We start from the raw sequence: 26,447 nt of genomic DNA, 5'->3' as shown, positions 1-26,447 counted from the left end.
ATATGATAGTGTAATAACAAGATCAACACCATAAAAGGTGGAATTTCTCCGACACACACTATCCCAATGTGGCACAAACACCCAAGTGTCTCATATCCAAACTACTATGAAATGCATTATCCTAAGTAAGCTTAAGTAAGTGTAATAATATCCATGATGAATAATTATTTACACCAACAAATATACTATTGCTCAATGAGTAAAAGACTTTAACTTATATATTTCTTTTGATTATCACCGTAAATAGTGTCTAACTATTACGGGAAGTTCAACTACCTGTTGTAAATAAAAGAATGGACGATAGCTATGAAGGGGGGAGGAAGTTTATAAACATTATCATACCGGAGATAGGCATTGATTATCTACACGATATCAATCCTGGAAGATTGAACCCCTTTCGTCAAGAAAAGCTTGGCCTATTGGTGGCATCGAGAGTCGAGAGCAGTGGAATGCAGTTCATCTGGTGAATACGGAGATACATTGTAATAGCGTAAGACTCTGAAGATTTGTACAAACCTCTGGTTCGAGATAAAGAACCTTTCCAAAACACGGTCTCGGGAATGAACTACGCGTGTGTACGAACGACTGCAATGGTATCGGAAGACAGTATAACGATACACATGATTTATGATTCCTGTGCATACGTATTGACAACGTCTAGAATATAATTCAGATAATGGTAACCCGAGTCTGTGGTTGCCGAATATAGAGACGGGATGTTCCAGAGCGTAGCGTGAAGACATCTCCACCTACAGAACCCGTGGCTTGAGACAACAACGGAAGTCATCGTATAGAGTGGTGTTTGCATCCAGTTATCCAAGTTGTAGTTATTGGCTATGCAACTAAGGATTGGAGGGAAGTAAAAGCAAATGGCATTGAGTTCCATCCACTACCAACCTTCGATCGGGAAGTGATGCTTCCGGGGAAGACCACCGTAACAGTCTGGCAATACAGTTGCGAACCAACAGGTGCATTTGTTGTATTCACTTATATGTAATTAAACATTGAATAATCCATCAAGTTTATGTTGGTTAAATAGGGCATGAAAGATAAATTATATGCATGGATCATACTATTGAGTCATATTCTTAGATGCATGGAATACACTGTTGAAAGGAAAACATAGACAAAACGAAATCAGCCAGTTTAGTAAAATGATACAACACTATATTTTTGGGACACACAAATGTATTTGCATTCAGATCTAGTAAGGGAATTTTACAACATAGGACTCTAATTGTGTTCTACAGAAAGAGACAAATGAGGAATCAATTTATCATCCTTTTGGATGCTTGACCCTGCTATTTTGTCCTCTATGGGACAGGTTGTGCTATAAGCCTATAGCTGAACTTGCCCATAAGCCTATAGCTGAAGTTGCCTCTATGTTCCTATTTCATTCAGAGTGGCTTAATCCTAGTTGAATCCTCAATTATGACTGATTCTTGTATTTGTGTGGGCCCTGCGATGTATGGATCCTCTTATGCTTTCCCCAAAGTTATAGCTGCTCCATTCTGCTTCTGCATTCTTTTATGCTCAATATGCTTCCTGCAGTGGGTGAAAACATGACAGGTTGTGCAATCGCTGAACTCGCCTCTATGTTCTTATTTCATTCAGAGCGGCTTAATGCTAGTTGAATCCTCAACTGTGACTGATTCTTGTATTTGCGTGGGCCCTGTAATGTATGGATCCTCTTAGTGCATTCCCCAGAGTTTAGCTGCTCCATTCTGCTTCTGAATTCTTTTATGCCCAATATGCTTCTTCCAGTTGGTGAAAACATGACAAAATTTGTCAGGACCACGAACTATGAAGAAAACTAAATATCTTAGTCAACCGAATCATGATCAGTCTTGTTCAGCAATTTTTAGAGTCTATCAACAAAGAGTTTTGTGTCTTCATACCCCTTACTACATGTGCCACATTTGCAAAGTACATTAATGCAGGTTAATGGTGTTGTCTGGCAGTACAAAGTTACAAACATTTTAAACCAATGGATGATAAAAGGTAAAGTGCAGTTTGTTATGCTCATATGACCTGTAATATCATTTTTTAAGTGGACTAATTTTTGTGTCTATGTAGTTTTTATATGGGAAATATGTGACATTCCTAGGACTAGTTTTTTGGTGTCTATTTAGTGTTTTATATAGGAAATATGTGATTTTCTGAGGACTGTTTTCTGGGTATCTATTTATTGTGTTATATGGGAAATATGTGATTTTCTAGTCTAGAAAAGTAGTTGCTGAAAACTACCAAAAATATCCGAGTTAAACTCCACCTCAACAGGGTTGGGATTGGGATAGTGCCAGTATTTCTCTTGGGTAGACACAGTCACATTTTTGCTTCTTCTATTGGAGTCTTGTAAAAGCTACATTATTGACTACATCTGAACCCTCTTCCCTTTGTGCCATTACTGGTACAGCATGGGTACTTTACCTTAGATTGATAGTTCCCGTGCACTTCCTGGAGAGTTGCATTTTCAAGGACCTGACTGGAGATTCCGTACATGACAGTCTCAATTAAGAAAATAATTAAATAAAAAAAATTAACCGTAGTATTTGTCTATTTTATGCTTATGATTGATAAGTCTATTCTCAATGTATGGATGATCCAAGAATTACTGACATCAGGGTGCAAAATGTTTAGTGAATCTTGTACTCTTATCCAGGTATCATAGGTATTAAGTTGTTTGAATTCTTATAATTTTTATCATTTTAGACAGGATAAGTTGTGTCTTTCTTGTTTTGTATGTGTGAACCAGAGCCAAGGCATGCAAATCCTGCAATTTAATGATTTTTATTCAAAACTGTGTTTTGTGCTTTTTGTATATCTATTTTTTGTTGGATGAGTTGGCATTCTAGTTGCTCCATTTGTTCACTTGAGCTATTGACTTTATTCTGTCATTAATAAGATGATTGGAATTTCTCAACTGATACGTAAACTAACAACCACAGCCAAGGCCCAAGGGAATGCCAAATACAATTTGGACACTGCCTAATTTTAAGTGTAACCATAGTGTTTTTTGATTGTGACGCACAAAATGTTTTGTTCTTAATTTGATTTAACCCTTTTGGACAAAACATATGATAATATGAGCACTGGTTTTGATTAAATTTTTTATTATTGATCTGAGTTGAGAATTGACACTTGGAGTTTGAATCTAGTCTAGCAGGAGCATCGCTATTTCATTTTCATTCTTTCAGGGTATTGATTTTTTGTCCTTACTGGTTCTATGTATTTTCTATTTTCAGCTGCAAAGATATCCAAGGGTTCACAGCATAATATGAGTAAAGGAGCAAAAGCTGCCAGGATGCAACGCAGTAAAATGGTGAGAATATCTTTATATTTTAAGATCACAAACCTGTCTGAACTAAAATAAAGTAGTTGTTATGGCATTAAAATGCTATTGTAATTGTTATTGCAACTAAAATCAGAAGCATTGGGGTTCATTACTAACCATGTAGGGTGCTGAATTGAATACAAATTTTAGGATTGTATGCAAATCTTTGCTAGCATATCCAACTGTAGAAGCCTCTTTAGAAACTGGAAAATCCAGGTTCATGTAATTCAGTTATTGAAACCATAAAATATATCTCAATCACCATTTAATAAAAAAACTCCTTTTGATTATTCATTTTAATGAGCTTGTTGCTAATGATTGTGATAAATCAAATGTTGATGAATTGGAAGCAAAATTGGAGAATTTCTTATCCTAAGATTAAATATATTGCTATTGGAAGCATTTGATGGATATTCAAGAGCCATAATTGTCATAGATAATAAGAATCGCAAAATTTCCAATAACACGAAAGAAATTGTGATTGTATACTACAGATTTTATTAGAGAAACCAGGGCTATATGCTTTTCAGCTAAGTACTGAATTGGCAGAAAAGCCCTATGTTTCATGGTATGAATAGATTATGGAATCGGTTAGGGTATTTTTTTTGAGATTCAGAATCACGTGGGATCATTGACACGCGTATCTAGATGATTCTACAATTCTATTATCAGGTTTGATGCATTACATTTGACTTTTGTATGGATGGGTTTTTTGATGAAACGGGTGGAGGAAGTGGGGCTGAAAGAGGAGCAGAAGGCTTCCTTCATGATAAATCCAAATGTTTGGAAGAACACCAACTAGCTTTGGGTGTTCTCAATTTAGTGGATTCATCCCTCCCTTACCTATTTTTATGATTATTTCCTAAAATATACGTGGGCTTGGTAGCAGATCTAGACATAATGTTGTTAGAATACTGATTAAAGACTTTAACCTTTTCATGTTGTTAATTCTGGAAACTAAGCTTCCTAAAGAAATTGCAATTTTTTTGGTTGCATCCTTTGTAGATATTAGGAAAACATTGCTATTTTTGCTCTTGGTATATTTGGTGGTCTTTTGTGTGCTTAGGATTTTAGATGTTTTTCTCCAAAAGATTTCTTAAGTTGGAATGGTGGTCTCTCTTTAGATGGGGTTTTCACATCTAGCAGTGGCAGTGTCCCTAATCACTAATTGTTGTGCTCCCCAAGGTCTTCTAGTTAAGGTTAAACTTTGGGATACTCTGCATGTTCATAGAGAAGCTTCTCCTCAAGAGTATCCTTGGATTATTGAAGGAGACTTCAACACTGTGTTATCCCTTAATGAAAAAAGGGTGGAGTTCCTATTCTCTCTCAAGCTAGTTTTCTTCTTCTTCAGATCATTAATCAGCTTCAGTCAATGGATATCCCTCCTAGCAATGTTTCTTTTACTTGGAACAATGAAAGAACTAGGGATGTGCTTATTGTACAACATCCGGATAAATTTTTGGTTAGTGATTCTTGGCCTTCTTAGTTACTCTGCATGTTCTTAGTGCCTTCAGCTTGCACTTCTTCCATTCTAGACAATGTAGGTTCACATCATTGGTCCGTAGGTTTACATTGGGAAGGATGTTAAAATTTCATGTATCAGCTAGGAATCAAACCTAGGACCTCTATTTGCTACTTAAATGCTCTGCCACTAGTTATTGTTCCCCTTTGTGACCGATCCATCTTTGGTTTTGGTGGGCTCATTTTCTAACATCTTGAACTGCACTGCAAGTGCTCGAGGTTCCAAACTTGACCTGACTTTTCACCCAGGATCTGATAGCATGTTTGCAATATATAAAGTATTTAACTATGATAATAACTAAAATAATTAAAAAATTCAAATGATAAAATGAGATGATGATTGTAGACAGGATGTTGGATTCTCATTTTGAAATGTTGAAGATGGAGTTTTTCTTGTGTGTGACTTACAAAGAACTACATTGGACTTTGATCCCATTGGATATAGGATTGTAGGTAGTCCTATGGCAAAAAATTCCAAAGTAGATCAAGTCTGAGGGGAGTGTGAGGTCTCTTCCTTTTTGCAAGGTTATGTTTAGTATCTAGGCGCAATTTTGAAATGTACTTATCCTTTTTATGGTTTCTGATAACTATTAAGATGTGTATGCCGAAATGGTGATGAATTTATTAATTTATACAATGCACATGAATTTATGTTGTGGAAAAACTATTACTGGTAAAAAACCCACAAAAATAACATCTTAATAATTTGAAAACATTTATAGAAAGGTCTATTAAAACCATAGATTGAACGTGGAGAAATATATATCCTTACTTCTATAGCCTTTCCTTCACAGTGCAGATTTCAAATTTCCTCTATGTCTGTCCAAAATGTGGAGAAGAATCCTTCCTTTAATATAGGGGAATAGATGGTAAAAGTATAGTTTAATTTGATTCTTAATTTTCCACTTACCATAAAACTCAAGTATACAGAGGAGGACTCTGTCTCCACATTTCTTGGTGATTGTATTAATATATAATATAGGTGGACCCTAGCACATTTTCTCCCATACCCTTTTTTGAATTCTGTACTAACACTACTCCCCCGTATCTGTACCTTATATCTCCAAGTTACTAAATTAGACTTATGAGATTTAAAGAGCAAAACTAGTATATATTATACTTGAATTCGAAAGCTTCCATTTGACACTGTGTAAAGATTTTTGACACAATAATCTCTACACAATTGTCTACCAGAATTTTTCTGATTCATTATTAATGGACTGTGGAAGTATGACGTTTTTAATCTGTTATACTGCATTTCTCTAGCTTGGTGGAAAAAACGTTAACACTGTTGTCTACCAGAAAGAAGCTGTCCAATTTATGATTAATGGACCCTTGAAATATCATGTTTTTAATCTGTTATACTGCATTGCTCCAGCTTGGTGGAAATTTTCTTTTTAGAGAAATGAATAGCCACATATTGTTCTTCTGTTCTAAGACAGTTTATAGTATATACAGATATTTCATATTTGACTTAGCTCACTTGTCCAAACAAAGTCAGTCAGTGGCCTTAATAATCCAATTTTAACAGATTTTTGACGTAGTTTGCTTGTTCGATCAAAGTCAGTTATGATATAGTAATAATAGTCTCACTACTTATTCAATTGTTTTTAATATTGCAAAATTAGGGTATATTATTGTTGCTGTGACATTTATATTTCTTGTTATTTTTCTGTGATCTTCTTTACATAACAAAGAGAATCGGAATCATCTTTATCTTCTTTAAATTTGATTGTTGTACACTTATCTTGTACAATCTTTGGCAAGATATAGGAGTCTTGGTGACGCTTATTCAGAAAATTGTAATATTGCTCTCTTGCCATTTTTCTAAATAAACTATGTATAGAATCTGGTATAAGTACGTTTATTTACCAGAAATCAATCATTACCCTGCATTGGTTACCTGTAGGGAAACACTTGAAAACCACAATTCCTGTTACTGAAAAGAAAATAATGAAAAATAATCCACTAGACAGATAAACAAATATAGAAACAAAATGAAAGATACTTCACACTCCCTAGTGCATTCGCCTCCCTGAAAGTCACATTCTATTTTTCATTATGTTGACGCCCCAACTAGTTACTTTTTTGCATCCTGAAAGTTTCTATTTTACTGTTTGCTGATTTATTGCTTTGTGCAATTTGACCAACCTTGAACATTTTTATTAAGTTTTTTCCTACAGGGCTTAATAATTTTATGGTTCATACCTTTTAAGATATGACACTAGTTGTTAATTAATAATGAGTTTTATGTATTTCAGATTTTTTTTTTGTGTTGCACGCAGATAAAGTGAATTTTGTTGACTTAGAACTTGATTTAGCATTTGGTGATCATTCTTTTTACTGGTCTGGATGATGTCTATTAGTGTGAAGCCATATTTACATATAATATTTAGGAAGGTGATTGTATATAGGAGGTAAATGTATCAGTCTTGTCATTTCATTTCCAGCTTATACTAAAAGTATGTGCCAAAGATTTTTCATCTGGGGTTCGGTCATTAACTCTTTTATCACTTTTTATCAATGTATGGAATTATATACTCATTTCTGGTTTAATAATAAAAAATTAACTTTGCCTATTGCAAAGGAAAAAAATACGTATTAATTTGGAAAACTCTGCAGGTTCGGGAACAAAAGCGTGCTGCACTTTTGGCAGAAAAACGTGCCTTAACTGGCTCAACAAGTCCCCCACGGATTATTGTGAGTATTGTTGCTGTGTTTATTAAAGTAAAAATGTGTTTTTTAATTTTTTATTTTGTTTGCAATAACTTTGTACCACACAGAAATTAAGCTTCATTTGTTTACAGGAATAAGATTTTTATTTTTTCTCATTACATTTTATACCCAAAATTTGAAATATCCTCCAGTCAAATCTTATTAACTTTTTAATAATTTTGTATGGTTGGATTTACTTCTAACAAATGTGAAAACGATATTGTTTCTTTGAGTTTTAGGTATGGGCGTTGTAGGAATGACAAACTTTCCTTAATTTTTTAGGAGGGCAGGAGAACTTTAATAAAAAATTAATATTGTAACAAGCTTTTGGTAGGTGTAACAATTGAATTTGAATTTGATTATTATTTAGAAAATTCTCAAACAACGAATTCGAATTTGACAGTCATGGAATTCGGATGAAATTCAACAGGGAAAAAATTGAAAAAAAAAATTCAGATTAAATTCGCCTTATATAATTTTGTTTATTTTTTAATATATGTAATACTTCTAATAAATTATAACTAATGTAACTAATATAACTAATGCATTAAAAAATATAACTAATAATGTATATCGAATGCATTAAAATATATATATATATATATATATATAATAACTTATTGTATATTTTTGAATGCAATTGATATTCCTTTTACCTAATTACTAATTTATTACAATAAAAAAAAAACTACATCAGACAATATCGAATACCTAATTAATATTGCTCGTAATTAACTAACAACTAATAAAATTTACAAAATTGAATACATTACTATTGCTCGATATTTTGTTTACAACACAAGAACGATGTCAAATAACTAATTAATTTTGAGAGCTCGGGCCCTACCTAAACACGGGAGTGATGGCAAAGGCAGCGACGACGAGTACAGCAGGCGGCAGCAATGGCAAATATGGCAGGCGACAGTTTACAGAGGCTGTCTGCCCACTTTTTAGCACAAATTTTTTATGGCCGAATTTGAACGATTTTTTTTAAAAGTTTGAAATTCAATTAAATTCAGACCTCATCGATGAAAATCACCATATTCTGTGACTTAGGTCCAGTGTCTTTAATTAAATAACGATTAAGTATACAGTTATAAAGTTAAAGTAAATATTTAATTTTATTGTTATTTAATTGACTGTATGGCTACCCATGTGATGGATTAAAGTGTAAATATTAAATAAAATACTTTATTGAAGGGGGCACCAATTTATGGGAGACATAAAGACTTTTTATTAAATTAAAAGTACATCTAGCTGGGCGTGGGTGTTGGAGGGGCTATAAAAGAGAGTTTTTGAGCTCATTTTGTTATGCTTGGTTTTGATATTTCGGAAAATACATTTGGTGGTTGAACTTGTTCATCCTTTGGCTTTGTGAGGGTGAAAACTTTTGCAAGGATCATCTTCTATGTTGGCAAATGATCCAATTTGGGAGATTTATTGGTCATTTTATTCAGAGATCACAGTTGGGCTTCATTGTTGGCTTGATATCTTTAGTTTTTGCAGAGTGCATCCAGAGCAGATTTGTAAGAGCCAAATTTGAGGGAGATATGAAGAGTTTATTGTTGTGTGCACCTCTTTTATGCTGGCTGTACATCTTGTGGCTGGCCGTATAGGCTGATTGAGGGTGTTTGAGATTTCTAGTTGTGGCGTTGGATATTTAGGCAGATTTCTTCATGTATTCTTGGCACCTAGGGTTTGACAACTCAGTGGTATCCAGTTTACATCATTTGGAATCCATTCTTGAAGGTGGCATCTAGGGTCGCTCTTGTATACTTGTTCTAATGCAGTCTGGCACATAGTACAGGGTAATTCTGAATGGATGGCATTATGTATCCTACACCAGTTAGGGAGGAGCAGGTCTCGGACAGACGCTAAGTTGCCAAGTTGTACACTTTGCTGTACATTCTTGTGGACAAATTTTCTAAAGTTTTCAAACATTCCATCATCATCCTGGTCGGATCCTTGGTCACTTTCCACGACAATTTCTGTGGATTCCATCACCCCTTGTTGACTGTCTTTGTCTTGCAGGTTCTGTATCATGAAGACTTCTTCTACTTTAGGTTTGTATGTCCCTAAATCAGTTTCCAAGAATAGGACTTCATTATCTTCTCCATACTCGGTTATCATAAGTCTCAATCTCGGAGTACTGTCGATTTTGATTTTGTTTGGAACTCCTCTCCAGGGTAGCCACATATGTGCAAAGTCTGTCGACACATATCCATTCAATTTTCGTGACCAATCTCTACTCAGAAGCATGCCATATGTGTCGGGTATATCCACGACTGATATGTCTATGAAGTTTTGAACCCTTGTCACTGTTTTCTGATGTTTCCTCTTTTGAATTATCCGTATTCTTTAGAGGCTTTCCTTTCTTGATCGCATCTTTCTTATCCGCAACCCCTTTTTCAGGAAGGATCTGACTTGTAGTGAGACTTTCTTTGATAGTGGGTTGAGTTTTCTTAGCCTCCCCTCTTTTGAGTAATACCTTTCCTTCTAACATATCTTCCTTTTTGGCTGGGAATGTTACGGTGTGGACCATACGCTCGTCTTGTTCAGATTGTTGCTTGCTATCAACTTCATCTTCAATTACATTAACGGAGGCCTGAACATTGTTGATCACTTCTTTGGACGTATTTTGAACACTTGGCCTTACTGTGTTTGAATCACTCAGACTGTGTATCACAGTGTCTTTAATTTCTGATACCTTCAGTAGTTCATACAGTGGGAGGGTAATTTTAACCTTCTTGAGCTCTTCCAATACCAACATAGCCAGTCTTTTCATTTCACTTCTTGGCGGAGGAGGCACATTCTGTGGCCTATAGTCTCGCGCATTTTGTGGATACTCTGGATTATTACTAGCTTGGGGATCTGGAGGAGTAGAGAAATTGTTTGGAGGGATCGATGTTGTCAGAGGTTCTTGATTTCTCTGATTCCTTTGGTATACCCTCGAACCTACACCTCCTGAGGACTGGTGGAATACTTCTTTTATCTCCTCAACTAGGACGCTGTTATTCAAAGGTGGGAAATAATACTCCGAGTCTTCAACAGGTTCATTTGCTGATGCAGGTGGAAGCTGGTTACCAGGAGGTACCATTGGTCCATTAGCCGATCTTGGTGGAAATCTCCCATTCTGAACTTGGTTATTTTCTCCTCTTGGTAAATGTTTGTAGCTTTCCACAACCATGGCTTGATCATACCGGGTAGTCGGGACCATTTCATATCCTGTTGTAGGAAGATTTTCAGGTGGGTCATTGCTACGCATCTCCTGCTGGAATATGTCGGCCGCAATTTTGAATTCCGGACACTGCAACTCAGAATGTTGGTTTGTATTGTGGAGTCTACACCAACTGGATAAGGCCGCCTTTGCTAGAAACACTTTACTGGTAGGATGATTTTCCTGATTCTGTGAACTTGATGGATTGTCTAATGGCGTCACCACGTTTCCATTATTAGGGGCTGTATTCAATGTTCTCCTTTGAAAGCCCTGATTATTTTTCCCCTGATAGTTGTTCCTAAAACCTTGATTATTATTTCCATGGAAATTTTGATTGCTTGCTTGCTGGCCTTGGTTGAGCCTTTGCATACTTTGAAGTTGATTATTCTGGTTTCTCAAATGAGTTACCTCAGTTGACAGCTTCTTGACTTGTACAATCAACTCCTTCATTTCGTCTTTTTCCTCCTATGTTCTTGAAGTATTTGCTGCATTTTGCAGGTACACAGGTTGTGCTGGTGGGGCTTGTGAAAGTGCAACTCTGGGATGAAGCACCAACTGGTTTGCCGGCTGCATGTTAGGATATGTTGCTTGTGGAACAGGATTCATGACTGGAGTCTGGTTGGTTAATGCCATACTAATTGCTTGTATTTGGTTCGGTGCTGCAGTAGGTCCCATATGAAGTAGCGGCCCAGTAATATTTTGTCCCATGTGCTTATTGACCTCAATAGCTTTTGCATATGCTGCGTTTAGATCATTCGGGATAGGATGTGTCCTTACGAACATGGCAGTAAGATAATCTAAGGCTCCATAATAGATATCCCTTGGGTTAGCAATGAGATAGGGATGTCGTAACATAGTGTAAGCCCTGTGGAACTTGTTATTGAAAGAAGTGATCGACTCATGTTCTCTCCTTCAAATCTCAACAAACTGTCTATATAGCTCAACTGGTGTGGTTGGGATACCAAACTTTGCAATAAATGTATCTTTCATTGCATCCCAAGTCCTGATTGACCTTGTTGGTAAGTTAATGAACCAGAAGTATGCCTCTTCTCCGAATGAGTAGGGAAAAAGCCTACATGCTACATCTCCATATTCAACTCGCCTGTTACGAAGAAGATCTTCGAACATCTTGATGTGGTCCTCCGCTGTACGATTAAAATCACTGACATTGAATTTGGGACAGAAATTCTCCAGATTCTTTGGCATATCATGATAAATTGCAAATTCTAATGGTGATGGATTATTGATCATCCATGTAGCGCCGTTGAGTGCATGAACAGGAGGAGGAGGAGGAGGAGCATTGTGAGCCATCCTGCTTCCCGAAGGTTGGAAACTTGATTGAGAACTTGATGACCCGACCTGGCTTGCTGTTTGAGCGATTGCTTGGATACTTGTGTGAATTGCTGCTTGCACTAGTTCTTGAAGGGATGGAGCTTGTGATGACTCAGGAGTGCCTTCTAATCTCGGTTCAGACTCTCTTGGGGTATCTTCTCTCTTGGCTCGCTTCGATCTTGAAGTAAACTGAAGTTCAGTTAGATTCTTGGTGCCTGGCGTAGACCTCAATATTCTTTGGTGTTTTTCAGGCGAGAAAGAACCAATACGATCCAGTGTGATGATCTGTTTTACGGAGACTAATGCAGGTTCCTCTGATTGTGAAGTTCTCTGGCGGCGGCTCTTTGGCGTTCTTCAGCTCTGTCTGCTTCTTGTTCCAAGATAATTCTAACTCTGGTATACTCAGCTTCACTTCTCATTAAGTTCCACTCAAGGTCATTCAATCTCGAAATAATGTCCTCTTGAACGTTGCCTATTTCCAAATTAGGTTGCACTACCTCATTCAATCCTTCATGTGGTAACACCATCGTGATACATGCTCATGCTGAAAAAAAAAAATAAATTTTTATTTTGAATTTTCTAGACAGTACAAAGAGCCCTCCTTTTAGCGCCAATTCTGTTGATGTGTATTTTGTACACCACCAAACACAGAATAAAATACCCAAAAGGTACCTTATCCTCTCTTGATTAAAGTCTCCGAATGCTGAAGATGTCGCGTAAAGGATCAATTGGGATGACTTCAAGGTTCTTCGTTGTAGGATCTCTATTTGTGGATAAGCACCAGTGGTTGTTGTATATGCTGTTTCTTCAAGGGGCCTTACGTACTTTCAAAGAAAGCTTGTTCGTGTTACTCTCTTTTCGATTGCAGGAACAGGATTTTCCAAACACTAACAGATTTTCAAAAAAATGTCAAAAGGATAAGGGTTTCAAGGAAGGAATGCTAATCTATTCCTAAGAATGACTCGATGAAGGCTAGACTTGGTAAGATTCTACCAATTTCAGTATCGCCAAGAAATTACAACTCTACTGGAATTGATGCGATCTTCTAAGGTGATTCAGTAACTTTCAAATCATCAAGGATATAGATACTATCATAGGGATACATATCAATACTTCCAAAATGATTGAAATTTTAAGCAATCTCAATATTTCCAGTTGACCACACAAGGCGTCCTTACAATCAAAAAGAAGCTAGTGGTTTGGAACGTGAATCTCACCAAAGATCAAGCACAACACTTAGTCCTTCAAACTTAAACTGAAATACTACTTCAACTGAGAGTGATTCAAGAAAATAAACAATCATGAAGATAGCCACAAGTATTGCAATAAAACACCATAACTTCAATATTTTATTGATCTCAAAGCCAAATAGACAACAATTGTTCAAAATTCTTTCTTCACTACTCAAGCTTGCTACACAATTACTTTTTTCTCTCTAAGCTCTCTCTCCTTTTTTCTAACTTCTAACTATCAAAATGAAAATGAGTGAGGGTATATATAGCATCCCCAAATACAATGAATGGCCCAGATCGAAAGAAGATCAATGGCTGAGATTTTGACACCTAAACCCTAATTAGGGTTTGTTACAAAAAGGTCCCCATTTAGATAAACATCATTAAATGCATAGCCAATAATTAATTGGCACAAATATCAAGGAAACATAGACCAATAGGAATTAAGCTGCCACATCATCCTATAACAACTTTTCATCTAGAATTTTGCTCCCTTCTATGCTCTTCCTTAGCATATTCAATGAATCTGGACACAGCTCTCTCAATCTCAACAATGGGAATCTCAAGAAGATTCTTCATTCGTTCTTCCAAGTGAAGGACTTGATCAAAAGCCGTGAGAAGAGCTGTCTCCCATCCAGGTTCAAGTTCTTTGGTCTTCTCATTCAAGAACATAGTAGTGTACATCTGATCTCGTTGCTTATCTGTGATGATGTTCTCCTCTTTGCAAAAGATAACCTTGACTCTCTCCTCCAACTCTTGGATGTCCACATCTGTCTCAATCTCGATCCGCCTGCCAAGAATTGTACATAACACCTCAAACACCTTATCTTGAATTGGATGAATGATACCTTCAACTTGACTGCATCTGGTGTTGATGTCTTCAAAAAGGACCTCTTTCATCTGGAGCAGAGTTGACCACTGTAGGAGATTATGGGTTCCTCCATCCATTATCTTTTCTTGTGCCAAAATCTGTCTTGGTGTTTGTCTTATCACTTGTAGGACAGGAATGATAACATCTCTAGTGTGAGTGAATGCAGCTACAGTTATCATTAGATTATGGATAATCTCAAGGACCTGGATAGCTCGATGAACTGTCTTCATCATTCTTGTTGCAAATTCAACGGCTACCGTGTGGGATTTATCAATTCAAGAGCTCATAAGCTGAACCAAGCTCTTCACCCTTTCTGTCTCGCCTACTGATTCAAGAGGGAGTGCTTGTAAAGGGGATACTGCTGGATCCTGACGTCTCAAGGGCTGATTGAGATGACTAAAGTAGCTTCTCCAAGCATTGACCTCTCTCTCAAGCTTCTTATTTTTTTCCATTTCTTCTTTAAGTTTGTCTTTAAGTGCTTCAAATGAATCGGTTGCTTCTTCCATTGCTTGTTCGGAGGTAAGTGGACCAAGCTCAAATGTTTCTAAGTCATACTCATCTGTAAGAATCTCACCCTTATATTTGTCCAGTATTGGTGTAGCTACTTGCAATTTCCTGGATCCTGTCTCATCTCTAATTACCTTGGACATCTTTGTGGCTTTCTTCTTTTCCATTACCTCTTGAGAGTTTCCTATAAGGCTTTCCAAATCAAATACATCTTCTTCCTCTTCAACCACAACTACCCTTGTCAGTCTCTCTTTTAACCAATCCGGAATGGCGGATCTTGTTTCCCTTCCTTGTATTTCTTCAAGCAGTGGTCTATCCTCTCGGAAAGGAGATGTCGCTTCATCATCATTCTTCTCTTCATGTAGCTCATTAGCATCAACTTGGGGAGATTGACTCGACGACTGCTGAGGTGTCTGCCCCTTTTCTTGCTTGTCATTTTGTACCATGGATTCCATAGATTCATCAATTTTATATACCATCTTCCCCTGATGTTCTCCTTGATTTGCCTTCTTTTCATGTCGACAAGATGTGCTTGGTGGGTGATCAGGATTGGTTTTCTGCTTCTTCTTGGAAGGTTCCCTTTTTTCAAGTCTTTCTTTCCTCTTTGAGCCTTTGGAATGAGAAGTATTCTCACTTACACTTGCTTCTCCTTCCTTAGGTCTTGCCTCCAAAGTGAATGTCATTGATACATTCTGCTCTTTCAACTTCTGATGCTATACATCCACCCATCTGCGAGTGCAGGATAAAATGGGGGCCATCAAGGCTCTCAAATCTAAAGGCTCATTCCAATCTATTTTCACTTCCTTGTCCTCTTTCTCATAAGATGATTGGAGGTATCTACCGTTATCTTGGGCTTGATCGGCTACTCTATAAACTTTGCATTTCCTGATGAGATCTAAGGGTAGCCTGGAATGCATCTTTCTTTTAACCTCTAAATCACCTGGGAGATTCATCCAAAAATCCTCCACCTGAAACTCATGCTTGTACTTCCTGCCGACTGTCTCCTCCATATAACCATGAGGATCAAAATTCTCCCGCGAGGCAAAGAATGAGAATGAGTATAAAGATAATTCCTTCTCTGCATCCTCCGAGGCTTGAGTGTTAGGACACACCTCAACTGAATTCCCTAATATGATGGGCACGAGAATTCCATTTCCATGCTTGTGTCTGGATGCCTTCGCATAAGCTGCCAACTGTCTGGTCACCTCAAGTAGTATTATTCTGTCTGTTGGATACCTTGGCAACATGTAGGGAAGTGAAGGACACCCATGAACTCTGATGTATGTGAATTTTTGAAATTGGATGAACCATGCACCATACTTCTTCACAAGCTCCTGCGCATCCAGAGATAGTCGATTGTGAATCCCACCTTGCAATATCCTGGTAATGTTCATCGTGAAGGTGTCATTGACTAACTTGTAGTCACTTCTAGGCGGATGATGCAGATGAACATAAGAATCACAAACCCTTATTTCTCCGGGTCCTCTTCCGATCACTCCTCTGTGAGGTAGCCTTGCATACTCGAAACTCCTGATTAAGGCATATATAACATATGAGCTCATGTGGAATGATTTGGTGGGTCTTAGCCTTCTCAACTGCACGTCCAAACAATTGCTAATGATTCTGGCCCAATGAAGCATTCCTTTCCCATGAAATATCACTTGTATGAAGAAGAACATCCACTTTTCGAAGAAGGTGGCTTGAGAAGCACCTGTAACTCGATTGAGCAAAGTTATCAAGTCTCTGTATTCCTCTTGGAAGTCGATCGTATGTGGTGTATTGGGAATCTTGTTCAGGCGAGGCCGACTCTTGAGCAACCAATTCTTATTGATGAGATTCAGACAAGTCTCAGGATCATCTTCATAGATCGACCTCGCTCCTTCTAAGCTTTTGTAAATCATATCTTTATGGTCTGGAAGATGAAGAGCTTCGCTTATAGCTTCCTCTGAAAGGTGAGCTAAGATGTTCCCGTCTTTGGTTACGATCGTCCTTGATTGTGAGTCATAGTGGCGAGCACACTCGATCATCAGCTCATGACACTTTACTGCGGGAGGGAAACCTGCCGCCTTGATGATGCCACTCTCGATTATCTTCCTTGCAATAGGTGATGGCTTGCCAATGTAGGGGGCCTCTCGAAACTTCTTAACATTGAAGTTTCCTAAATTGATGTCTCCGATATTACTCCACTTGGACACGATCCTAGTCTCCAATTCGTCGCTCCTCTGATCTTCCTTGATGAGAACCTGCCGACTAGTAGATCCTCCGGCTTTGGGGGTCGCCATTTGATGCCTACACAAAAATTTCAAAATTAGTCTTTAAGCATCATACCTTAAAGCGTAGAAATTAAGACCTTCCAAGGGAATAGTTCAAAACATTAATTTGAAAATGACATGATAACTCAAAAATTATGAATGAAAATCAGATTGTGCAAGACTTAGATTTTCAAAGGATTGCTATGAGATCAAAACAAGTCTTGAATATAAACTTCAAAAATTTAATTCTTCATACTTCCTTCTTTGAAAGCTTAACTATCAACCTTGTAAAAATGAAGAAAGAAGATCAGACTTTGCTGGATAAGGATTGAATTGCTGGCTATCTTGGATGAATTATGTCTTAATGAACCTTCAAAAGAGCTTCACCCTCCACTAGCTTTTCAAAATCTGGAAATTATCCTTCAACACTTAGCAAATTCTGGAAATTTAGCCTCCAATCTGCTGGATTTCGCTCCTCAATCTGCTCCTTAAAATTGCACCTAGAAGGAATGAATGCATGATTTGAAATTTGAAGCAACACTCCCCCTTTTTATAGGGCGCTCACCCTAATCCCTTCAAGGCTGACTTGGCAAATAAGGGGTAAAAATAAATAAAAATTCCTTGAAAAGGTGGCCGACTTGCCTATAAAGGCATAATAATGATTTTGAGCGCTCATTTTGTATTTTTTAATTTTTAAAATTAATTTTAATGCCTCCAAGGTGAAATTTTTTTAATTATTTCAAGGCCTAAAAATTAATTTATTAAATTGCCAATGCCTTAATTAATGCGAATTTAATTCAACCTCCCAAATGTCTTGAATTTGGGTAATTTAGTGCAAATTAGGGAATATCAAGGTTTGATCAAGGCCTAATGAAGCTAGCTAATGATTTCGCCCTGGACCCTCTGGAAGGGTCAGGAGCGATTTTTTCAATCTAGGCCATAATCCACCTTAGCTTGATCATAACACTCTTCCAAATCGATCTCCAGGGTCCATTTCCTTGTATCACTGAGTTAGCTCATCAAAATTTTGAAGGAAGTAGTGCATTTAGGGGAATTTCGCTTTGGACCCTCTGGAAGGGTCGGGAGCGCAATTCATAATTGGGCTCAAAATTTTCATTTTTTTAAAGTTCAAAACCCCTTCAAGGCATCCCAAACAGGCTTTTTCATTGCATTCTAGACTTAGTTTTATTCAACTTAGGAGGAAAAGTGTGATTTTAGGGTTTTTCGCCCTGGGCCCTCTGGAAGGGTCAAGAGCGATTTTTCCTCCTTAGGCTTACTCCTCCATCATCTTTTGTTGAATCCTTCACTCATCGCTAGGCAATGTTCTTCCTTATTCATTCCACCCAAGTTTGTCGTGTTTTTGCAAGGTAAAATAGGGGTTTTTCAAATTTTCGCCCTGGGCCCTCTGGAAGGGTCAGGAGCGATTTTTCCTCCTTGGCCTAGAATCATCAAGTTTTGAAGCAAACAATTACTCATCCATGGTCTTAAAGGTTATTTTTACCTTAGTGCATCCTTGTCTTAGCAAAAAACTCAAAAAGAATAGGTTGATTTTATGATTTTCGCCCTGGGCCCTCTGGAAGGGTCAGGAGCGAATTTTGAGTTTTTAGGCACATTCCTTCATTCTTTTAACTTCAAATCACTTCTAAGGCATAAAACATCATGTCCTTCTCCCATCTAAGTCATGAATAGCAAGATTTTGTCTTGAATTTGCAAGAAAAGGGGAGGACTTGGAAATTTCGTTTTGGACCCTCTGGGAGGGTCAGGAGCGAATTTCCTTCTTGGCTTCAAAACTTTCACTTTCAACAATCCCTCTTCACTTCAAGGCAATCCAAACATCGTTTTAAACCCATGCCTAGGCTCAGCGTCGCTCAAACTTTTGAGGAAAAGACAAGTTTTTGGATTTTCGCCCTGGACCCTCTGGAAGGGTTAGGAGCGATTTTCTCATTCTAGGCTTGGTTGCTTCTTCTTGACTATCCAAATTATCTTCAAAGGACAAAACATACTTCCTCACATCCACTCCAACCACAAAAATCGTTTTGATCTTGCAAGAAAAAGGTGTTTTTGAGAATTTCGCTCTGGACCTCCTGGGAGGGTCAGGAGCGAATTTTGCAATTTTGACCCAAATCTCTCACTTTTCACCCTGAAACTTCTTTGCTAAGTTAGATTTCATCTTGCACTGTGCTAGGAATAGGATTTCATGTCCAAGAAAGGCCAAAAAATGTGTTTATAAGGAATTTCGCTTTGGACCCTCTGGAAGGGTCAGGAGCGAAATTGCCTTTCTTGGGCAAAACTCCTTCATTCTTTCATCTCCAAATGTGCCTAGGGGTTTGATCATGTTCTTTCCACCTTTCATCATGCCTTTGATACTCCAATTCGCCCAAACTGAGCAAGAAATGTCTTCTACTAAGATTTTCGCCCTGGGCCCTCTGGAAGGGTCGAGCGAAATTTAGGTTTTAGGCGAAATCCTTCATCCTTTCAAGTTGAAACTTTCTCAGGAGGGTAAAGGGAGTTGTCCTTGTTTCACTCATGCCCAAAACTTGACCTTTTTTATTGCAAGATAAGAGATATTCAAAATTTCGCTCAGGACCCTCTGGAAGGGTCAGGAGCGAATTTGCCTTCCTGGTCCAAAATTCATCATTCTGCATGCTTCCAAATCTTTGAATATATCAAGTGACGTCCAATCTTCATTCCAAGAGACCTTGCACAAAAAAGTTAGCCAAAATTAGTGACAAATAAGCTCAAATAAGATTTTAGCTCTGGACCCTTTGGAAGGGTCAGGAGCGAAATCTTCATTCCAGGCTAAACTGCTCAATTTTTAAGTCTCAAACCATTTCACAGGGCAAGGTTAGATCATTTTCAAGGCCAGGAACCAGTTTGCAAGTCTACTCAAAACAAGAAATTGTGTTTAGAATGAAATTCGCTCTAGACCCTCTGGAAGGGTCAGGAGCGAATTTTAGGTTTTTATGCCCTTAATCCATCTCATTCTCTATTTAACTTGGTCAACTGGACTCCCTTTCTTCACTGACCATGCTTAGCTGACTCAGACTCAGAAACAAACAGGACCTTACCCAGAAAAACCTTCCTTCAATCTAGACCTGACCTGAGACCTATCCTATCCTTGACCTAACCAATTTGACTCTCCTAAAAGGTATATTTCATTTTGACAATCTTGAACCTTCAGGTAGACTAACAATTTTCCAAAATTTGGTTAGACTTAGCTTGAATGAAATCCAAAAAAAAATGAGCTTTCGAGGTTTAGCCTTAGTCCAGCCAGCTCAATCAGACCACTCACTCACTCAAAAAATCCTAAAAGCAGAGAGAAAAACAAGCAGAGAGAAAAACAAAACCAAAAGCAAAAGAGGGGGTCCCCATTCTAATGGGGCGATGTGTGAAATGGTCACAACAGGTTTATGTGACCAATTTTCTAGTTTGCTGCTGTTATTCATTGTAATTTGTAATTAGCAAATAGGTATGTCTGATTTTGCATTGTAATGCTATTTCATCATCTGGTTATCTTTAGTTTTGATGATATTGTACATTCAATTGTTTGCTGATTGTGGATATTTTAAAATATTGTATTTGAAGAGTTATTTCAGTTCATTATTATTGCAATATATGACTATTGTGAAACACAACTTCCGCATCTCTGTCTTCTTCTATAAAACTCATCAAAACAGAAAACACAAACAAAATTACAAGTGTGTATGTTACACTTACAACCATATACAATCCTATGTCTATTGTTTAAATTTGACAAATTTATCTTTTGCAAGGGGTTTAGTTGCTGTATCAAGCATCTTCATTATCAATAAACTGGCTAATGTAATGGTGATAAACTTCTATATGTTTGGTTTTTGCAAGGGGTTTAGTTGCTGTATCAAGCATCTTCATTATCAATAAACTGGCTAATGTAATGGTGATAAACTTCTATATGTTTGGTTTTGGCAGGATAGATTGGGTTCTTCACCATCTTGAGCATACTTTGATTGTCACAAAAAAGTAATGTGTGTTGTTGGGTCATGTTGAAGATTGACCAATATATTTTGCAACAACTTTGCCTCACAATTTGTGGTGATGGTTGCCTTATATCCTATTGCACTAGAAGATAAATTGATTGTATTTTTTAATTTTCTCTATGAAGGATCACTTCTAAATAAAGTTAAAAAACATATCTTGTAAACTTCCTAGTCCAATTGGAATCAGTATATCTAGAGATTGAAGTTTTCAGATCTTAGTGATATAATGCCAAAGTTGAGAGTTCCTTTGACATATCGAGTAACTCATTTTACTACTTGCCAATGATTTTCTTGGAGTTTAGATGTGTAATGATAAAAACAACTTACTGCAAAACATAAGTCGGGCTGATTTGCAGTGAGAAATCAAGTCACCAACCATGTAATGCCTCCAGTTTGAAATAGAATCTAATAATAAATAGTAATAATAAAATTAAAATATTAAAAATTAAATTGAAATATAAGAGAATATAATTAAATATAATTAGAATTCAATTAAGTTAATGAATGGTCAAAGGACATTAAATGAAAAGTTGTGATTCCCTCAAACATGAGATATAAAAGGGAGAAGAGAACCTCATTTGAGGGGGGATAATTTGGGAAAAAAATTGCAGATCTGATTGTGAAAGGTTGTGTCCCTTTCAAAGGGCAGAAATAATGAAGAGCTGCACTCTTTCGAAGGGTACTAATGGTGAAAGGGTGTGTCTCTTGCCAAAGGGCATACATGATGAAGAGGTGTGAGCTCTCCCTCACATAGAGAGATATAAAGGAAAGTTATCAAAGCATTCGGGGACATCACCAGGGAATCAAATCAGATCAGATCAGAACTGTTATTAAGTTACAGGCAGTAACATCCTTGTTCTTGGTGGTATGCATGTGGATGTGCTTAATTTGTATGCTTAATATATGATGCCTGATAATGTTCTTATGCAGAATTTAGTAGTAATATTTATATAGAGTGCAATATATATGGCAGTGTAATAATGCTTTTCTATCACTAACTGTTCATATGACGATTAAGTAAATTATATGATGGAGTCTGTAATAGCTTTCAATCTCACCATCCAATTATGGAGGGAGAATACAAGGAAGCAAGAGCACTAAGCTCCAGCAGGTATGCCAAGCCCGAGTGTGGGCCAAAAGGCCAAGTTGATGAGGTCGTTGGTGCTCTTGGGCTTGTTGGAAGGAGATAGACTTGAGGCGCATTGGGTGTTTCTTCTTGAGCTCCATAACGGGAACTGGTGTAGGGAGAGAAAGGGTTCTTGAATCCTTCATATAACTATGCAATATAGAAGAATGCTGAATATATAATCTATCAAGGCATAATGGAAATGTTGACTAATCTGTTGTGCAGGTTCCAGACCAAGCTTTAGTTGACATTAGTGTCCTTCTATTGTTCTCTCTATGTACTATAATTGTGATTCTAGGACAGAATATAAGAGGGTCCTATTAGGGGACATTACATACGAATTGATGTACACTAATTCATGGATCAATGACAGATTAGTGTAAGTTGAGACTTTTATCCTAATTCCCATATGTGTTGATGTTGGATTGCACTTGGTGATCCTAAATATTTCCAAAAATGCTTTGGCTTTTTTGATACAAAAATAGCATGATCAATCTGCCAAATCTCTATGCTTATACAAGAATATAGGATGTTGAGATTTATCCTGTCAAAATAGATAAAATATAATATTTCACTTGTCAAAAATTTTGGGCCTTGCTTTGCAGGACTAGGTTTTAGATACCTTACTAGTCCTAGTGCTGATGTTGTTGCAATTATTTTATATTTGTAATTTTGTATCAGACTATAAGATAATGTGCCCTCGTCGAATATGGCAACCCACTGGAAGGAACCTTGAGGTGTGATTGTAATTATTGCCTCATCTTGCAGTGCTTGGGAGTTACATTGGATCCCCTTGGTTATAGGGGTCAAATAGTCAAATTAATATTTACTATTCTAGGAGAATATCACTTGGAGGGGTATTCACTTTGGACTAGTTGGAACAAGACTTGGCTCATGGTTTGGTGTCATGTTTCATTGTCAAAATTTCCTAAAAATAGCAACTTATTAAAAATAGTAAGTCTGCAGTCCCGAAATAGTAAATCAGGATCTTTGGATAGACCAGGAAAAAAATCTATTCTGGTGTTATGATTAAATCAAAAGTATTATTTATCAACCAAAGGATATTTTAATAAATTTTTTCCCAAATTTGCAATGGGAAATGGTAGAGCGATGCAATATTCCAACTAATTATTTTTGCCAAAACACCAGCTAAATGCCAACTGGAAGAACAATTTATTGCTAAGGAAAATTATGTCAACAAACAAACAATCTGGAAATATTTTCTTATCACAGTTCTACATGAGTATTTATTTTGATGAAAATTGTTGTTCAAACCCAATCATTCTGAAAGTTTGATTACAAATAGACATTGCTCAACTCATACCAGGTCATAGTACTTGGGAAATTTTGGCCACAGTTGTGTGCAGGTTACAGCGGAAGATCGACTCTAACAAATTCTCGCCCAGGCTGAGGTTCCTTTGTTAACAGCAATTCCCTTTAAGGCAGATTGCAGAAGTCAGGGTCTGGTAATACTGTGAATCAATGCTGCCAGCGATCAGACTGAGGATTGGACCACACAGTAGGCAATATAGCTGACTGAGAGTGTAGCGCTGTCCTTCAGGAAGACTACAGCAATAACCAATAGTCAGAGACCGTGCAAAATTCTTTGAGATGTTCAAGCCTTCTCCTTGAAAATGCCGCCCACACTGCTGCTGTATAATATTAGCTGACCCAGCTAGTCTGTAATCACTGTTGGCTGACTGGGGCTACGTCCAAACAGCCTTCACAGGGGTCTCGTCCCGTGTCAATCCCAGATTTGCAGAGAATTCTGGAAGTGTTGAAGTAAACCATAATAATCATCAATCATTACAAATGTGGCAGCATCAACCTCCTTTTATAATGACAACTGAAGCTTCTTGAATCTTCCAATCTTATCCTCTAGGATCGACCTAGGTGAATAATGCATTAATTAATAATTATTACTTGTACCCCTATAATGCCCACCTAGGTAATATAACATTGTTTTTAAAAGTGGCCCCCCTTAAATGACCCTCAATGAAAGATTAAAATAATTCACAGCTATAGCTTTTTGGGGTGCACATTAAATAATTGCTCATTCCCTTCCTTAATTTATTAATTCTAGCCTGGGGAATGCTGCAGGCCAGAATTTGACTCCTTGTAGCCTGTCATCGAAAAGGGGACATTACAAGAAAATCTTGGGTTGTTATTTGGCTAAATAGTTTTAGGTTTCATAGTTTGTTTTAGCAGTTTGCTAGAGAATCAATCCATCTTAAAGAAAAACTCAGAAAATCTCCCTCAATAAAATGAGGAGTTAAACAGTAGTTACAGGAAGAGATTTTCATATCAGGACAAAGTATTAAGTCCGTAATTATCCATGTGTGTGCAATGAGTTAATTCCCCTCAACAGGACAATCATGATCCCTAGGTTCCCTTGTGATAAGCTACGTAGTTTATCTGAACTTCAAAAGCATCCTGGATAGAGCCTCGTTGCCAGTCAGATGTCCATAGTCTCGATGAGGTTATCGCCGCAAGCTCACGAACATTGCTCCATTGCCAGTCAGGCGTCTATAGCGCCGATGGAGTTATCCGTATGTTCCCGTTAGCCAATTTGATATTTCATTTTTAGCTCATTTTTTCTTTTGATTTTTCCTTTCATTTCCTCACTTTTTCCTTTTTGATATTGCATTTTCTTCCATCAATTCTTGTGGCTTGTAAGCAGTGAAGCTTACTAGGGTTTGAGGATTGCGGTGGCGCTGAAGCCAGATTTTAGATTTTTCACCGATCACAGCTTTGCCTGAAAACCATAATGACTCGGAGATTATAAGTGTGAAAAGATATAATAACCGAAGGACAATAATATCTAAGTCCAATAAGCCAATCTTACTTCACTGCAAATATAGCCTGACTCAAAATTTTATCAAGAAAAACCTCTTTGTGCTCCTAAAAGACGTCATAATTATCCAAATGAGACAAACAATCTAGCAGGAGGTCAGAGTGCTTCATCACAAAATCGCCCAATTTCAAATGGATACCCCTCGAGACAAAACAACCAACCTAAACTAAGACACCGAAACCACCTAAAACAAAACCAAAAAGCAAAACGAAGGACAGACCCAAAACAAACCAAACAAAACAAACGAAAACGAAAGCAACTAGACTAACTATATACAAAGGAAAACCTCCTGAACTCTAGGACTGAAAGTAATGTTTGAGATACCTCCCATTGACAGGCAATGGAACGTCCTCTCCAGTTAGGGTCTTCAGCTTGAATGCATTTTCTCCTAGAATCTCAGAGATTTGATAAGGGCCCTTCCATAATCTATCAAATTTATCATGCTCCCCCTTTTTTTCGTGTGCTTTGTCCCAGTATAAGACAAGATCCGATATCTGGAACGCCTTGACTCTAGCTTGTCGATCGAACCATCTTTTCACGACTCCTTGATGCTTTGCAAAATTTTCCAGTGCTTGATCTCTCTTTTCCTCAAGATTCAATAGCTGTGTTAATCGGGCTTGGACAACATCGGTGTCTTCCATGTATTCTTGGATAAATCTCAAGGTTGGGATCCTAAGTTGCATGGGGAATATCGGGTCTTGACCATAAACTAGGAAATAAGGCGAAATCCCTAATGCGTTCTTGGTCCTGATCCTATCTACCCAGAGGGCAAATCTCAGTTGGGTATGCCATTCTCTCGGACTTCTCTCCAGCAGTTTCTTGATAACACTGAGTAGGTTTTTGTTAGTTGACTCGGCTAACCCATTACCCTGAGGATAATAATTAGACGAAAACTTAAGGGTTATACCGTACTCAAAAGCCCAATTTGAAAATCTCAATGATGTGAAGGCTGAGCCATTGTCACAAACCAATGCATAAGGACACCCAAATCTTGTAATAATGTTTTCCTCTAGGAATTTAATTACGGCCTCAGTAGTGCATACCTTGAGAGATTGAGCCTCTGACCATTTGGTACAGTAATCAGTAGTAGTGATGATATACCTGTGTTGTGCCGAGGATGTGGGGTTGATGACACCAATAAAATCCATTGCCCATTTTGCAAATGGTCTTGCTTCGATTACTGGATTGAGGGGCATGGCTGGATTTTTCTCTTTGAAAGCTGCGACTTGGCAAGTGTGACAAGTCTTGACATGATCAAATGTATCTTTGAAAAGCGTGGGCCAATGATATCCTGCTCTCAGGATTTGATGAGCTGTAGCCAGGTTAGCACCATGTCCTGTTCCGAACTTGGAGTGAAAATGTTCAATTATTTGCTTGGACTCCTCTTTGCCAACACACCTTAGATATATTCCCTCGTGATTCCTGCGATATAGGACGGATCCTTGAAGCATATAATGCTGACATTTTATC

At 37.5% G+C, this 26,447-nt stretch overlaps 1 protein-coding gene across 8 annotated transcripts in view; it reads left to right on the top strand.

Annotated features, from left to right (window-relative positions):
- Positions 1-26,447, top strand: part of LOC131066561 (uncharacterized) — a 190,385-nt gene that overhangs the window by 50,048 nt on the left and 113,890 nt on the right. For all 8 annotated transcript variants that reach the window (XM_058001366.2, XM_059221434.1, XM_059221436.1 and 5 more), the window contains 2 exons: positions 3,246-3,322; positions 7,478-7,555. In XM_058001366.2, the coding sequence (XP_057857349.2) occupies positions 3,246-3,322; positions 7,478-7,555 (155 nt within the window). The remainder of the gene's footprint in view (positions 1-3,245; positions 3,323-7,477; positions 7,556-26,447) is intronic.

Source organism: Cryptomeria japonica, chromosome 5 (assembly GCF_030272615.1).
Source record: "Cryptomeria japonica chromosome 5, Sugi_1.0, whole genome shotgun sequence".
Lineage (NCBI taxonomy): Eukaryota > Viridiplantae > Streptophyta > Pinopsida > Cupressales > Cupressaceae > Cryptomeria > Cryptomeria japonica.
The sequence above is the reverse complement of the archived record's forward strand: the minus strand, read 5'-3'. Positions and strand labels throughout refer to the sequence as shown.